Source organism: Mirounga angustirostris, unplaced genomic scaffold, assembly GCF_029215605.1.
Source record: "Mirounga angustirostris isolate CCGP_5_RB_7025 unplaced genomic scaffold, mMirAng1.0.hap1 SCAF_10, whole genome shotgun sequence".
In the NCBI taxonomy this organism is placed as follows: Eukaryota; Metazoa; Chordata; class Mammalia; order Carnivora; family Phocidae; genus Mirounga; species Mirounga angustirostris.
Genome location: NW_026991718.1, coordinates 26,662,656 through 26,678,972, shown reverse-complemented (window position 1 = coordinate 26,678,972; position 16,317 = coordinate 26,662,656). Strand labels below are relative to the sequence as shown.

At 43.9% G+C, this 16,317-nt stretch overlaps 1 protein-coding gene across 11 annotated transcripts in view; it reads right to left on the bottom strand.

The window, feature by feature from the left end:
- Positions 1 to 831: 831 nt before the first annotated feature.
- The window catches only part of LTBP1 (latent transforming growth factor beta binding protein 1), a 395,639-nt gene continuing 380,153 nt past the window's right edge, over positions 832 to 16,317 (bottom strand). For all 11 annotated transcript variants that reach the window (XM_064572092.1, XM_064572089.1, XM_064572091.1 and 8 more), the window contains 3 exons: positions 6,636 to 6,758; positions 2,546 to 2,695; positions 832 to 1,361 (listed from right to left, as the gene is read on the bottom strand). In XM_064572092.1, coding sequence (XP_064428162.1) covers positions 1,180 to 1,361; positions 2,546 to 2,695; positions 6,636 to 6,758 — 455 coding nt within the window. In that variant the 3' untranslated portion in view covers positions 832 to 1,179. The remainder of the gene's footprint in view (positions 1,362 to 2,545; positions 2,696 to 6,635; positions 6,759 to 16,317) is intronic.

The following is a 16,317-nucleotide window of genomic DNA, read 5'->3' as shown; positions in this document are numbered from 1 at the left end:
TTCTCCCTGGGTCTTCATATGCTCTTTCCTCTGTGTGTTTGTCCTCATCTCCTCTTCTTATAAGGATACCAGTCTTATCGGGTTAGGGCCCACCCCAAAGACCTCATTTAACCTTAAGTACTCTAAAAACCCTGTCTCCAAATACAGTCACATTCTGAGGTCCTGGGGGGTTAGGACATCAACATATGAATTTGGGGGGGGACACAATTCAGTCTCTAACAATATCTAACAGATTTAATAATTAACCTGTAAAAGACTTTACGTTACTAGAGAACCACTCGTAAAAATAAATAGGGGAGGGGATACAACTTGTACACAGATACTGACAGTTACTCTCAGGTAGAATTTTTTTTTCTAAAAAAATGGTGATTTATTTTGCTTTAACATACAATGGTAAATACGGTGGGATCATCAAGTTTTCCAGAAATTTTGCTGGGCTTACTTTACACAATTACAATACTAACGTAAGCTCATTAGTTCTTCCATTTCAATGCAGGAAAGGATCCAACTGATGCCTACTAGCAGCTTGGCTAAGAATGGACATTAAAATCAGACAATACACCGTAAATATAAAGTACTTTCCTCCAAATGTGTATAAAAGTTTTGAAACAAAAATCACTGCCTGCTCCACAGGACAGACAGTGTGGATTTTAAAAATGCTCCAGACCAGGAATAACATAACCCTGTGTAACAATACTTATAATACAGTTTAACAATATTTTATCAAAGACTTGTGCACTTGAGAATGAAAAAAAAAAAAAATCTGAAGAAAAACAGTAGCCAAGGAACTGCACAACCAAAAAATGAAAATTATATAAAATATTTCCACCACTATTTAAATGCCGAATTTAATCAAGCAATAGTAGAAACAAAACAAAACAAAAACACCATAATACAACCTTCTGTTTAAAATAACAGCACTGTTCCGCCTCTTTTCCACTGAATTTTACATATGAACAGACTATATATACTGGTTTTTCAGAGAAACGTCCATTTGGTCTGTCACACCAGTCAGGCTCACACTGGATCCTCTCATCCTCTTCCCAAGGACGCACAACTCCGCGATGTTTCCGTATTTCCGACATTCCGGGTTCGGTGCAATGTCTCAAGTATAATACATCTCTCTCTTCCCCTTTACACAGTGCAGAGTATATGGGCTTCGGTTATGTAGATTCTCTTTTACTCCAGGTCACTGTCTTTTTCTAAATTCAAGGCGGTATTCAACGGAGTGCAGTAGTTGGGTTTGTCAGAAGGTACGTAGCCAGGCAGACATAGGCACTTGTAGGAGCCTTCGGTGTTGATGCACTTGGCATTCTTGCAGAGAGACATCCGGTTGTTCAACTCATCACATTCGTTTACATCTGCAATAAGCCAAACCACGCAGGTAAAACAAGCTCTCCTATGACTCCGAGAGGAAATGTAACCTACAGCTTACCTGAGGCATCGAGGCATCTGGCCGGGACACAGTCTGGCGGTTCTCTGCCTTCCCCCCAGTAAACTGGATAGTCTTTCTCACTACTGTCTGTTGCAATCACACGCAAGATAAATACAACTTTCTAGGTCCGAGAGGTTCTAGAATTTTCTTCCCTGTTATTTAAAGCAACATTAACATTTGGCCGGCTTGACATTTTATAGTCAAAACTCAAAAAAGCTGGGAGAACTTTCCTACTTCTAAATTCCCTTCTGCAGGTACAGAAAAACCGTTCAGGTTTGTCGACAGGTATACACCGAAGAAAGAACCAAACAAGTGAATGGAGAGCCCTCGAGGCGGCCTCTGGAAAGGCTCGAGTTACCTTCTTAGGTTTCTTTCCACAGAAAAGAAATGTACTCGCAACACCTGTAATAACCCAGGTTTACCTCTTTTCCAGACCCACCGCTGACGGAACAAACAAGACTGAAGTAGGGAAGGGGGTTGCTGCCGGAGGGAGTAGAAGAGCCACAGAAATAGGAAAAAACCCGTAATTCAAGGGCCAGGCTCTAGAAGGTGGCATGGATCACACGAGGAAGAACAAATGCATGCTTACTAGTCTTTTAAAAATAGAAGGGATGGTCATGCGAGAGACAGAGAGGGAGAGGGAGTTTTAGGAGGAACGTTCTCCAGCATGATTACCACCGGAGTTATATTTTTTTCAGACATTTACACTCCTTATGCTGGTGTCAGGATTTGGGGGAAAACATTACTTGCTGCAGAGTCAAAAGCTGAATTTAGAAGAGTCAAACTAATTACCTGGAACATTCTGTCCTTTCTTCCCGACGTACCACTATATGAGTTCTTAAATGGGAGATCCGTGTTATTTTTTAAAATTGTGGTAAAATATACAAGACATAAAATCGGCCATTTTAGCCACTTTTAAGTGGATCGCTCAGTGGCAGGAAGTACATTCACACTGTTGTGCAACCATCACCACCGTCCATCTCCAGAACTTCTCTCCTCTTCCCAAACCGAAACTGCAGATCTATCTTAAATGTCCTCGACTATATGAGATCTGGCCACAGGGGATGCGAGGGCAAGAATAATCTGCCATAGGACACACATCATCCTTACCAACACAGGTCATCTTGGCCATGTCCAAGTGATACCCATCGAAGCAGTCACAGGTGTAACCCTCCTGCACCCTCACGCAACGGCCATTCTCACACCCATTGAGGATGCCACATTCCTCAGCCTGCAACTCCTCAAAGCTATTTAAAAAACCTGGAAAGGAGAAGACAGGAGCCAGGTTAGAAATCTGCAGCCTCTGCAGTGCCTGGGTGGCTCAGTCAGTTGGGTGGTCAGCTCTCGATTTTGGCTCATGTCACGATCTGGGGGTCGTGGAATCAAGCTCCACGTCGGGCCCTGTGCTCAGCAGAGTGGCTGCTGGAAGATTCTCTCCCTCTCTCTCCCTCTGCCCCTCCCCTCTGCTTGCGCTCGCTCTCAAATAAAATAAATCTTAAAAAAAAAAAAAAGAAATTTGCAGGCTCTTACACCATCTTTTAAAACTATATAATTATTAAGGTTATGGTTCATCATATATACATATTTCAGACACCTGTTTCAGACGCCTTAACGTTAGCAGTAAAATTCCAGGCTGAATATATCTGTACACAACATTACGCACGTGATATTAAAAACTTTCTCTATATTGTGCATGAGCAGCCCCACATCTTGAATTCCGATATTCTATATAAAAATCACAAAAAAATGCTAACGTATCGTTTTTATCTAAAACCCCAAATTTCCTGAGTTCTCAGTAGGGCAAGTGGCAGCACAACTTTCAGGACGGAACCACTGGAAGTCACTATCACAGCATGGCAGACGTCTGCTGGGAAGATCCATGGGGATTTCAGGCGGTGGTTTTTCACTTGGAGTTCCCCAAAAAGCAGTGAAAAGCCAGGCTGGTCTTGCCCTGTAAAGTCTGTTTGTTTGCTCTAGCTTTGGAATGAGCCTTACAAAAGGGCTCTCAGGAGTTCAAAGGATAAAGACAGTAAAAGGGACTCGAAACATCCTGATAAATGAAAAAAGTACATCATACTTGTGCTTGGAAAGCCAAAAATCTTTTTCTTCGGGAAACAAAGAAGTCCTCGTTTGGCTCTTTTTATGGCTTAGATATCTCTAAACTGATTTAGAGCTAGGGTTTATGAATGTAAAAAGAGATCAAACAGGCATCAAGAGTGTTTAGCTCTCTTTCTAGAAAGAAAAGTTGTAAATATAAATCCACGGTGACACAGACACACTGTTGATGTGGGCTCACCCCCTATCCCCCACTTCTGAACCTCATCACGTATCAGCTTTAAAAAAAAAAAAAAAAAATCAAAATATGACCATAACATCTGGCCCTCTGAAGTAATTCTCCAGTGGAACTGCAGGGGGCAGCAAAATATCACTGCTTATGCAGGGCTGCACGGTGTAACTCAAGTGATTTTAAAAAATTAACACATCCATGACAGGCCCTTTTAAAAATTTTGAAAGGGAAAAAAAAAAAGAAAAGAAAGAAAGGCCATCAAGACTATGTCATTAGGGCCCCCAATCCAGTTTGAGAAATACTTAAGAAAATGAAGTCTTAATCTATGAAAATATTTTCAAATTCCAGGTACTATGGCAAAAATCATTTTGACTTTATAACTACTAAAAATTTCTATTATTACAGAATTTAAACGTGGAATTAAATTTTGAAAACTACACATATACACATCAAGTAGACGTCCGAAAATACTTGTACAGGAGTCAGCAAAGTACAGCCCCCACTGCAAATGTGGCTGGCTCCCTACTTTTGTAAATAAAGTTTTATTGAAACTCAGCTATACTCATGCACTGACATGCTGTCTGTGGCCGCTTTCGTGATATCCTAGCAGGGCTGAGTAGGCCTGCAGAGCCTTTTGCAGACCTGCAAAGTCTAAAAACTTTACTCTCTAGGCCTTTATAAGAAAAAACGGATTTCTGCTCTAGGAGTTTCTACTTTTATAAAATAGTGCCTTAACTAAAGGTACCCCCAGCTCTCAGTTCAATTTTCTTAAATAAGCAGAAGTCGGGAGATAAGAAACCTCAGCCCTCCCTCTGTGTTACTATCTACCCAATATGATCATTTCTTTAGCAGGGCCAGAAAGTCCTTACTCCCGGTCTGGGAAGGAGGAACTATTTCTCGTAACCTGTAGTAAGTTTAAAGGCCATTGACGTAGTCAAAGCTCAAGGTCTAAGATTTGCATCTCAGCTTCCTATGTTGCTAAAAAGGAAACTGATGTGACACCAACATGTTTATTTCTTAACATTTGTAGTGAATTAAAAAAAGAGTTTTAAAGCAACGTCAGCACTAAAAAAAAAAAAAAGGTACACAAGCCAGAACATTTCAGCAGGAAGATTCCTGGAATCTGGGCTCTATCTAAGGTGACAGGGGCTGTACACGGAGCTGCATGACGTGCCACAGTTGAGTATAGCCGTAACCTGTTATTTTGGATTTATGGGGCAGGCCAGCTGGGCTTCCTTTCAACCTTAAGATCTCTTCTCCCTTTTTTTTTTTTTTTTAAGATTTTATTTATTTGAGAGAGAGAGAATGAGAGAGAGAGAGCACATGAGAGGGGGGAGGGTCAGAGGGAGAAGCAGACTCCCCGCCGAGCAGGGAGCCCGATGCGGGACTCGATCCCGGGACTCCAGGATCATGACCTGAGCCGAAGGCAGTGGCTTAACCAACTGAGCCACCCAGGTGCCCTACCTTTTCATTTTTTTAAAGGTTAATGTCCATTGACCTGTAACATATTCATAGGTAAGTGTAGAAATTGTAAGTGCACAGTCTTATACCTGTCAGTATATTAAGACACGTTTCATGAAGCAGTGCATCGTTGTATGCTGTGGATTAAAAGCAATAATCGAAGGTATTAGAAGTTAGGAGAGTGGTTATCCTTGGGGCGGGGCGGGGGGGTGGGGGGCCCTGGCTGGGAAAGGGCTTCAGGGGGTCTTCTGGATGCTGCTAATGTTCTACACTTGGGTGAGGGTTACACAGGTGTGTGTTAATCAACGTGGCTAGATTGATACAATGCGCTCTTAATTCTGCTGAATGATCAATTTATGCATCCATCAAAAAACCCAAGGTAGGCAAGGAAAAGAACGAGAAGGGAAGGGAACGAAGGAAACACTCTTTGACTCAGAATTGAAGTTGCTCCAGATGTAGCCGCAAAGCTTGGGCTGCTCCTCAGGAACCAGGTCATGGCTAGTGTGCTTTGTTCATAGGTAACAGGGCCCAAAGAAAGAAGAGGTTTTATTGTAGTCTGTGATTCAGCAGTGTCTCCAAAGTCCTAACTCTAACTCCCTGGTCTGCAGGGATTCCCTGCCTTGAAAATCTGGTGTGGCTTTGCCCACTGCAAGGAGGGACCCTCTGGAAGATGCAGACGAGGCAGCCACAATCTGCATTTCCCTATTCCCATTCTAGAAGTGAGGCTACCTATTCTTTACCAAGACGGCATTTGGAATTTGAGAAGCCGTGGCTTCCCCCAGAGAAACCTTTAGCTTGTATGGCCTCCTTATCCAAGACACTCCCGTTAACCGTCAGACATTTTTTTTTCTAAATGGGATCAGGGTTCACAGAGGCACACTCCACCTTCCACAGAAAAAACTCTGCCCGCAAGTCCCGGAGAAGCTGGCATGCATCATTCCTTACTTAGTAAGGTCCGCCACGAGTGGATTCTAACAATTTCTGACCAGAGGCGCAATTTTTTTGACCTCCCACTCTAAAATATCTGTAAAGATCAACTTGGCACAGTTAACGCGTCATTTGCTTATGTGAAAAACGATGGCAATTATAACCAGGCTTTCAAGAAAACACTGCCGCTTATATTAGATCACAATGTAATGAGTAAAAAATGGTTTTGTTATGGATATTAGAAGATCTTTTTTTTTTTTTTTACTTTAAAGAAAGTAAACATTAACAGCATCCCCACCAGCATGCCAATAATTTGATCCAGTATCTCCCAAACTCAAGCATGCATAAGGCTTAAGCAGAGGGCGGCTGAAACTATTGGGTCTCACCTCAGTTTCCCATTCAGCAGGTCTAGAGTGGGGCCCAAAAGCTTACATTTCTGACAAATTCCCAGGGCTACCTTCTGAGAATCACTGAGTAACCTTTAACCATAATTTAGCTTCAACATAACTGAAAAGTTTTGCTTACGGTCCTGAATAAAGTAGGGATCAGCTTCTGGAGCATACTGTTCGCTGAAGTCGACCAAGGCATCCCGTCCATATGGGCGCCGGTGTCCCGTGACGGGGATGTTACACAGCTGGGCATAGTCGTCTGAGAAGGAAATGACAAGCAGTGTGAGACGTCATGGCTGTTTGCCAGCACCCGGACACACCCCCTCCCAGCTCCGAGCACCGGGCACGGGCCGGGGCCCTGTCCACCACACGCCCTGTCTCCCACACGTGTGCATGACCGATGCCAGACTCGTCTCCGTCCTCTTTACGGGCGCTGCATTCACCCCCACACAGTGAAATGCTGGAGAGCATAGCTAAGATTCTACACTTGGTCTACAAGACCCAACACAGCAGCTGAACATTTGGCACAACGTGTTCCAGGAGAGTAAGGAACGGCAAAGTGAGCCAGCGTTCAGAGGGCTGTAGGCGTCCTGGAAGAATGACTTTACCTGCAACCACCAGGTGTTACCGCTGTGAAGGCAGAGTCACATTCTTACAGACAGGTACGTTTTTCACTCAGAAGAGACAGAACAGATGTACCTCGGGTGATCCCAAAATGACACAACCAAGCAATGATGCCGGTATTAGAACTATTCTAGTCCTACCCTCAAGGCCTGGTCGGGGTGAACACGGCCTTACAGTAACAACGAGGATGATCGTAAGAGTGCAGTAACAGTAGGAGTAAGAGGAGTACTAACAGTCGTATGATGCTTCCTCTCTGCCAGGTACCGTTCTAAGCACTTACTACACATTAAGGCACTAAAATGCTCGCACCACCCTATGAAGAGACACCCTTATCACCTCCATTTTAGTGATGAAGAAGCGGAAACAGTGGTTGAGTGACAGCGGGTGTGAGGCGTTGGCAAACGTGAACTCAGTAATGAAGGTCCAGTGTGCACATTGAACATTCTGCCTCTCCTACCTATCTCAGCTCCTTTGAAATCCTTGCCTTTACCTCTTCCGCACCGCAGACAGATTCTTCTGCAGTTACCACTTTCCAGAGGCCATATTCCTAGTCTAAGCTGGGTCAGCCCCACGGCCACCTTCTTCTAAACTCTCCTGTCGTCTCCTCACAGGACCCAGCCAGTGCTTGGGATCTTGGTAGTCCTAGGCTCTTGCTTGAGTTTCGGAGTGGAGTTATGGGGCAAAGTCTAGAGAAGAAAGCTTTAGACGGGGTAGCTTTGTGTTCTGAATACATGTTGCATGGAAATATACTGCCCAAGGATTTATCTAGCAGATGATGAAAATCCTGGGGCTCCCCAGACTTCAGCAGCTCTGCCAGAACTGGGGATTCCAGTCCGGAGGCCCCAGGACTAGATGGACACCCTCGGGACAGTCACACAAGGCCGACAGCCACACTTGCCTGGAGCGCAGATCGGGGGGAGTTTTCCTCTCTTCTGTTTCCTCCTGTGACGTATGAAACTAAAGAAATGCACTAGGGCAATAGTGTGAGCTCTGAACCCTCAGGCTTGCTTTCACCCCCCACCCCCACTTAAAGGAGGCAAAGGTGCGTGTGTGCGTGTGCACGAACACACATGCATGCACATACACTCACACAATTGTCTCCTGGAATTGCACAGAGGAAGCCTAAGGGCAGAAAAGACCCTGGACAAGTAGAATTATGGTTGCCCCTTCCTCAAATTCTCCTGGTGTGGTAGCATTCCAGGAATAGCATACAGACCCCAGATACCCCGACACTTCTGCACGACACCATTTCAGAAGAAATACTAATTTCATTAAGGAAATAGCTGAACCTGGAAAAAGATCCTCAACTCCCCCCACACCCCCAAATCCATACACAACTGAAAGCAGAGAGAATACAAATGGTTGTCAGACCTGCTTCAAGTTTGAAAAAGAATTAAGGATTTCCCTGTGAGAGCAAGATTGCTGAAATGTTTACAAGTTTCAAGAGCTGAGCTCATTTTCTCTCCTGACTTTATTCTGTATGTTCATTGTACATCCGAAAGAGAGACTGTTCGGTATTTTATATCCAAGCAACAGCTGTGATCCAGATATTAAAAATAAACTCATGCTCTTATTTTGTAAGACTAAATCCAGAGGTGGCTGAGCATGGTCCTATCTGACATCTGCCTGCGGGAGGCCTCGCTGAGACTCTTGAGGGTCCCGAGCTGTCCAATGACATAGGGCCGTCCGGGGCTGCCTGGCCCGTAGGCCTGGGTCTTCCCCTAGGCCAGCATTCCTCCACCGTGAAATGAGCTGGTGCCTCCCCTCCAAGCTCTCATCATCTAACATTGCAAAAGGAGGGGCCCAAATGGGAGCCTGAAGAGGAGGAAGAGCTTTCTGGAACAAACAGCACCTGACCCGAAATTAAGAAGATGAGTAGGATTTACATTTACAAAATGTATCTGGGATTTATTTTAAAGAGCTTGCCCGAAGGCATCAAGAAAGCAAGCTGGAATCTGTGTTTGGGGACTACCAAGCGGTTCCTAAGGCAGGCTTCTAACTGGACCCAGGCTGGTAAAGGGGAGCAGAGGAGAGGATGGAGGTGGGGCGGTGGGACCCACCAAATCCTCTTTCCCTGCCCTTTCTTCCTCAGCTATGCATTTCTGGGATTCTAGAACTTACTGTCCTTTGCTGCTTTACTTTCTCTTGCACATTAAACATTCCAAATTTCAAAACAGTCTTGGTCAGTTATCAGAACAGGATTTCTGCATTAAACGTACACTCTTTTGTATTTGAGATGTGCTATATTCCCATCATCACCAGGACGTGCGTTTTGGGTTATTTTCTGGGAGCATGGACGGGCCTACCCTAATCCATCCATGCTGCCCCTCCCGTAGTGCACATCTACTCTCATTCTTGGCCAGGGTCAAGGGTGAAGTGAGCGTCGGGGAAGAGGAGGAACACGGGCTCTGCCGGAGGCAGAAGCTGGGGCTCAAGTTCTGGTTGGCCCACTTACTTTCCAGTTTAGCAATTTGGGGCAGGCCTCAGTTTCCATATCTGTCACATGGGGGTAACAATTCTCATCTGTCTACCTCTGTGTTACTGATGTATGAAAATGGGATAGCGTTATAGAACTGTTCATAAATTGTGAATCACCAAGAAAATGGAGGTTCCAATTTATCTTAGAGGTAAAAATCGCTAAGTCCCTACTGAACATGTGCAAGTAAAGAAGGATTTTCAAAGACAGTAAAAGAACAAGTCTCAGTGTTAGCATAAGGTAAAAGAAGTGTGTAGCAAATTAAGAGCAATAAAGCACACTCTAGATGTTTTTAAATATTCTTTCAAGATGACTTGGAGTTTTTAAACACATGGAGGGAAACTCCTGCTCAGCTAACACAGGAAGATGTCTTCATGGACCTCATGTCAAACAACAAGGGACCAAATCATCTACTGCCTTGACACACTGAATTACTTGGTCCAGCAGTGAGAGCACCAACACCAGATCAACAGCACTCAAAGAAGAAGCGAGACTGACATTCAACAACTCTTAGTATACGCCTGAATCCTCTCGAGAGGTCTCGAGTAGACGGGCTTCTCATCCCCTTCCAGGGGTGCAAGTGGAGTATCACAGAATTTTCTGAGTCTCCAGCAAGGCATCCTCTTCAGGAACTGGGCACGGGCACATTTCTAGCACCTACTGTGCGCCCCAAGCCACAACCAGAGCCCATTCTAGCCAGGAGGTGCGTGGCCTTGGGTTATCCCCAGGGCTGGGACCTGGCGACACTCCAGCTTGGGGACACAGTGAACCGTGGTGGGCAGAGGGGACAGAACCGGGAAAAGCAGATCCCTGAACCATTTCCACGACTTCCCATGAGAGCACATGGGACTCTCTCAGCTCTCCATTTCACCTAGCTCAACGTGTGGGGATGAACACGTGCTGTCCCTTCTCTAAAACACCCTTCACGGGCGCCTGGGTGGCTCAGTCGGTTAAGCGACTGCCTTTGGCTCAGGTCATGATCCCGGAGTCCCGGGATCGAGTCCCACATCGGGCTCCCTGCTCAGCAAGGAGTCTGCTTCTCTCTCTGACCCTCCTCTCTCTCATGCTCTCTGTCTCTTATTCTCTCTCTCTCTCAAATAAATAAATAAATAATCTTTAAAAAAATAAAATAAATAAATAAACAAATAAATAAAACACCCTTCACTTAAACACATCAACAACGATTAATTGCCTCGTTGCCTGGGCATCGACGCAAAGGAACAGTTTTGCTCAGCAAAGCTTATACTTTGTGAGGCAAATACCATTTCTGAGCCACCATACTATGTGTTCATCCAGGATCTAGCCTAATTCGAATGTGAAACGAACAGGAACTGGAAATATTCACACCTCAAAGCCTCCCCCCCAATGCATTCTCCACCTCCCCAAGGACAAATGCTAAGCTCTTGATCAAAGCTATGAAAGACACACACGGGATGGTGTGGGACACCGTCAACAACGCGGTCTAAACAAGATCCAGGCCATTGATCACACTCCTTTCCCTGGCATGGCAGATTCCTATGACAGATGGTGCTGCTTTGATTTTAATTTTAAATTGAAAAAAAAAAAAAAAGTTTAAAAATTACCCCCTGGAGCCGCTGGGTCTGGGGCCTCTGCTGTCAGCAGCAATGGGAAGCACATTACTATATCCTGGCAGGAAATCTCCCTTCCTGATGACAGACCCATCTGCGGGGCTGGTCTGGACAGTCACATGTCACAGTGTGACTCTGACATGTGAGGAGACGGGGAGGTGAAGTTTTAGTCCTGAGACAGATTAAAGTCAGCTGCTTTGAGGAATGAAGAAGAGGCTGCATTTCATTGTCCACACAATCGCAGCTAAAAACCCAGGGCTCTGAAGTCTGAAGGGCATTATTTTCAAATAGAGAAGAACCAAGGACCGATTCTTCCGCATTAAGTAAAACGGGTCACATTTTGCTCAAATTGCTAGGCCGGGTGTTTTTCTCAGAGCCTTCCATACATATCGCTGATCGACGGTGGTGTTTGGAAAACACAGATGCACGAGCAGGAAATGAAGGAAGAGGACAGGGAGAATGAAATGAGTGTTTCCCCCGGTGCATGCCAGAGCCGGCAACATCAACAGGCATCTGTGACGGCAATTAGCAAAAGCTCTGAGATCAGAAACACAGTCACCACTGAGAGAAAATGCCATCCGGCACCCACGATAAAGGACCGTGAGCCAGCATACCGGCCCCGCCACCCCCTGTGTGGGGTGGGTCTCTCTCTACTTACGCTCTGCTCAGAAAAAAACTTTTTCCCGCAGAGCCTGGGGAAGAGGCTGTGACCCTGCTTCCCGGATATTAAGACTTGCTGAGCTGTGAGAGAAAATAGGGTATACTAAAAAGAAAAAGGACCCGGAGTCAAAGGTCTTGGGTCCTAGTGTTGCTTCGCCACTTTCTAGTTCCTTGGACTGGACCCATTTTTTTGAGCTTCATCTACTCAACAGGATTAGGGTACCTGCCTTTGTGCTAGTAAAGGCAAGTCATTGTTTCATTCCGTGCCTGACTTATTCTCACTCATTCCACCAGACACAGAGAATAATTGTGGGCAGGGTGGGATCTGGAAGAGAGGAAGGTCATAACGACGCTGCGAACACAGGTGCATGCACGGTGACATGTGCAACAGTTGATTGGGACCACAGAAAAGGTCAGGATGACAGCCAGCCAGGAAGAGCTGGGGGAAGACTCACCTTAGAGGTGAGCATCTACAGGACGGAGGCCAACTCGGTGAAGAGGAGAAGGAAGGCAACTCAGAGTCACAGGCATACGTAATGGATAAGAAAGCTTTAGCGAAACAAAAAAAGTACCGTGTAAACAGTGGCTACTCTAGATCCCTTTTTTTAGGAACAGTGGACAAAAAGGAAAGTGAGCTCACATGGACGATCAAGTTCCCACACATCAGGCGCTGTGGGCTTTTGCGTACATTTTTCATTTAAATCTCAGAACACCCTATGAAACCATCGCAATTAACTCCTTTTGTTTCTGATATCATATAACTTGTCCTAGTTTAGTTGAGAGATTCAAATCGAAAGTGGTCTATCTGCAAAACCAGGTTCTCTTCCGCAGCTGCCCTTCGGAGACCCTGCAAAGAAAATTAATCAATACACTCCCTAGATGGTAAGCCCCAGGTAAGTATGTAGTTCAGCAATAAGCATTTGTGACTAAATTCCAGGGAGAGTAATAACCATGAATGCTGATGAGCTCAGCCCCACCAGGGTCAGCTCTATCATTAGCAGGATTTATGTTTATTGAATTTGCTCGATTTATTAGGTGAAAGAGATCAAATTGCTTAATGTTCAATTAAATTGTACTTGTCGAGGACAGGGAGGTAATGAAGTCTAAAGTTTTGGCAGGGTTTATGTTCTGCGGGACTCCCGTAAATGTTAATGCTCTAAGGAAATTCGTGGGCCACAGACCAACCGAGCTCCCCCACCCCAGCCGTCACCTAATGCTGCCCTTCCAAGTTCAGTCACTCCCTGTGTTTCCAACAGATTGCTGTTTATTTAGCCAGACTCTCCTGGAGAGACAGATTTGTTGGGTATGAATGCCAAAAAGTGGAGGCTCCCTCTGCTTTCTTAAAACCTGGATCCAAAATGTATACACTTGTAATGGTATTAAATCATGCCACACATGAAAACCCTAAAATAATGATTGATCACTTATGAATTTCTTAAGGATGGCATGAAGAGTTTTCCCCATTTCTAAATATCCAAAGGCTTTGGAAATACAGCATTCAAGTCTTACATTCAGGCAATCACAGGGGAAATGGGAATGAGGTAACCTCTAATGTTTGATAAGAGAAGACTGAACAGTACAATAAACAGGCAAACAAGAGGAAAGTTCAACATGTTAGTTTTCTCAACTGATATGCTTCGTATTTTCTAAATGTAAGACACCAACACCATTTTTTTCTTCTTTCCTGCTCTTTAAATATCACTCTGAAGTGACAATCCAAGAAGTCAACAAAGAGCAAAAATCACTAAGTATTATGTATCAGGCATACACTGGTTTCTCTCTTTTTGCATTAACCAAGTAAGAATTACTTTAAAATAGGAGCTAAGTGTGTGTGTAAGAATAAGGGGGAGGCTGTACAACACGGTGGATGTACTAAATGCCACTGAACTGTTCACTTGAAAATGCATTTTATGGGGTGCCTGGATGGCTCAGTCGGCTAATCGTCCAACTCTCCATATCAGCTCAGGTCTTGATCTCAAGGTCGTGAGTTCAAGCCCCATGTTGGGCTCCACACTGGGTGTGGAGTCTACTTCAAACAAAAAGGAAACTGCAAATGCTTAATTTTATGTTATATGAATTTCACCTCAAAAAAAAGTCAAGATAAACAAAAATAACACAGGAGAACATTTTTTTATATATTGTCTGGAGTTCATCTAACCTTTCTATTTTTAACTGGTAAAATGAGGAAACTAGTTGATCTCTGAGGTCCTTTCTAGTTTACGTGTTCTATGATCCTGAATAGAAAATTTTTACTATTAGGCTGCAGAATCTAGGGAAGACAATTTGTCATGGAAATTTGTGGTCGTGATAGGAGGTAATTACCACTAGATGCCACAATTGCGTTCAGCCGAACTCACCTGGATATTTTCAGAATGATGGACAATCATGGAATTTAACACACTGTAATCAGTCAGTGTAACCTGTAAGGTTAGTCTCTCATTCACTTCTCTGCTGAGGAAACGGAGGTCCAGAAAAATTTAATGATATTCCAAAGACCAAGTGAGGATAAATTCTTTTTTTTTTTTTTTAAAGATTTTATTTATTTATTTGACAGAGAGATAGAGATAGAGCACAAGTAGGCAGAGTGGCAGGCAGAGGGAGAGGGAGAAGCAGGCTCTCCGCTGAGCAGGGAGCCGGATGTGGGGCTCGATCCCAGGACCCCAGGATCATGACCTGAGCCGAAGGCAGCCGCTTAACCGACTGAGCCACCCAGGCACCCCGAGGATAAATTCTTAAAATATAGTATTTTCTTTTACTAAAAACAAATTAAAATATAAGGGTAAAGGTAATTGGGTTTCAAATTATATTATTTTACCTTGCTCATTTAAGTTTTGAAGCAAAGAAACTTATATTAATATTTGTTCAAAACTAGCTTGAGGGGCACCTGGGTGGCTCAGTCGGTTAAGCATCTGCCTTTGGCTCTGGTCATGATCCCAGGGTCCTGGGATCGAGCCCCGCATCGGGCTCCCTGCTTGGCGGGAAGCCTGCTTCTCCCTTTCCCTCTCCCCCTGCTTACACTGTCCTGTTCTCTGTCTCTCTCTCTGTCAAATAAATAAATAAAATCTTTTAAAAAACTAGCTTAATATTCTGAAGTAGAGATCTCAAGGTTATGAGAAAGATATACTGCTAAATCTGTTACTATGTGAAGAGCAAGTTCTAGGTAATTTATATAATATTAAAATAACACTAAACATAATCAATATTATTATTCCATTCACTTATTACAAAGCAAAACTGAGTTTTCAGATCCAACTCAGTTTTATGATTTTTCTCTATATTGCTATTTATCTTAATCTGAAATGACTCTCTTTTCCCTTCCCCCCTGGATCTATTCAGAATCAGATATAGTCTTAGTAGCTCTTCCTCCTGGCAGTGATTTCTTCAGCTACACTTTGTAGGTGCTCACAGATGACCATGTGAATGGTATCTTCTAGGGTTGAGCAGTGCACAACCAGCACAACTGTTCACAACAGCTCTGCTTGCCACTGAGACTTGAATCTCAGAAGGAAGCATAAAGAAGGCATGCTGTGTCCTAAGCTCCCCAGTGAGCTAATCTTTTGAAATCCGCTTCTTTCTTAAGATACTGGCTACTGAAACGAAGCAAAAACATTGCCCTCCCTAGTTTCTACTCCTTGCAGATCTGTGTCAGCACAAAGACAAGAACGTGATCGCTTTCTAAGCACTTTCTAGATACTTTTCTCCCAAACATCACAGGCACAATCAGTGTGTTGCATGAAGGGAGACCAGATAAACTTCCGCTGGCCTCCGTTCTGCCAGGCTCGCCCATTCCAGCCAGGAGGTCAGCATTTAAAGGCACAGGTGGCCAGAGCTTTGTTCTAACCACAGCTGTCTCCTAAGGTTAATTAAGAAAAGGTCAGAATAAGCACAATATTATATGAATGCAAAACCTCAAACGTAAGATGCGGCTTTCAATAATTATGTGCTGTGGTTTTGTCACAGCCCCATTCATCACAGTTCATTCTCCTCAGAGGACATTTCAACTCATCTTATCACTGAAGAGGGAAAAAAAAAAATCATCACAGCAGCAAAGTGCTTTTAAAATATGTGAAAGTAAAATTTCCATGAAGAGCAAATCACCTAATAAAAAATAACCCTGAAAAAGGTGTTTCTAGAAACTGAGCACCTATTTGTAATCTCTGACTTCAAGGGAGAAAGTTTAAACTGTTAAACATTGTATTTTGGAGATAAATTAAAAGCTTGTTCATTCAAAGTAAAAGTGTTGCTTTTTGTCATCAGATCGCTCATTTTACATGTATGTCTTAATTGTTCTGCTTTGGCTCTAAATGAGAAAGATTCTAACAGGACATCAGTGCGATCATAATCAAATTTACGCTCTGTTCAGAATATTTTATATAAGCATGGGGCCAAATACCTTCTTAGCCTTCAAGGCAGCACAGATTTTAAGAAAATAAGCACTGAATACAACGGACGCCCCGAAGTCCAAGCTG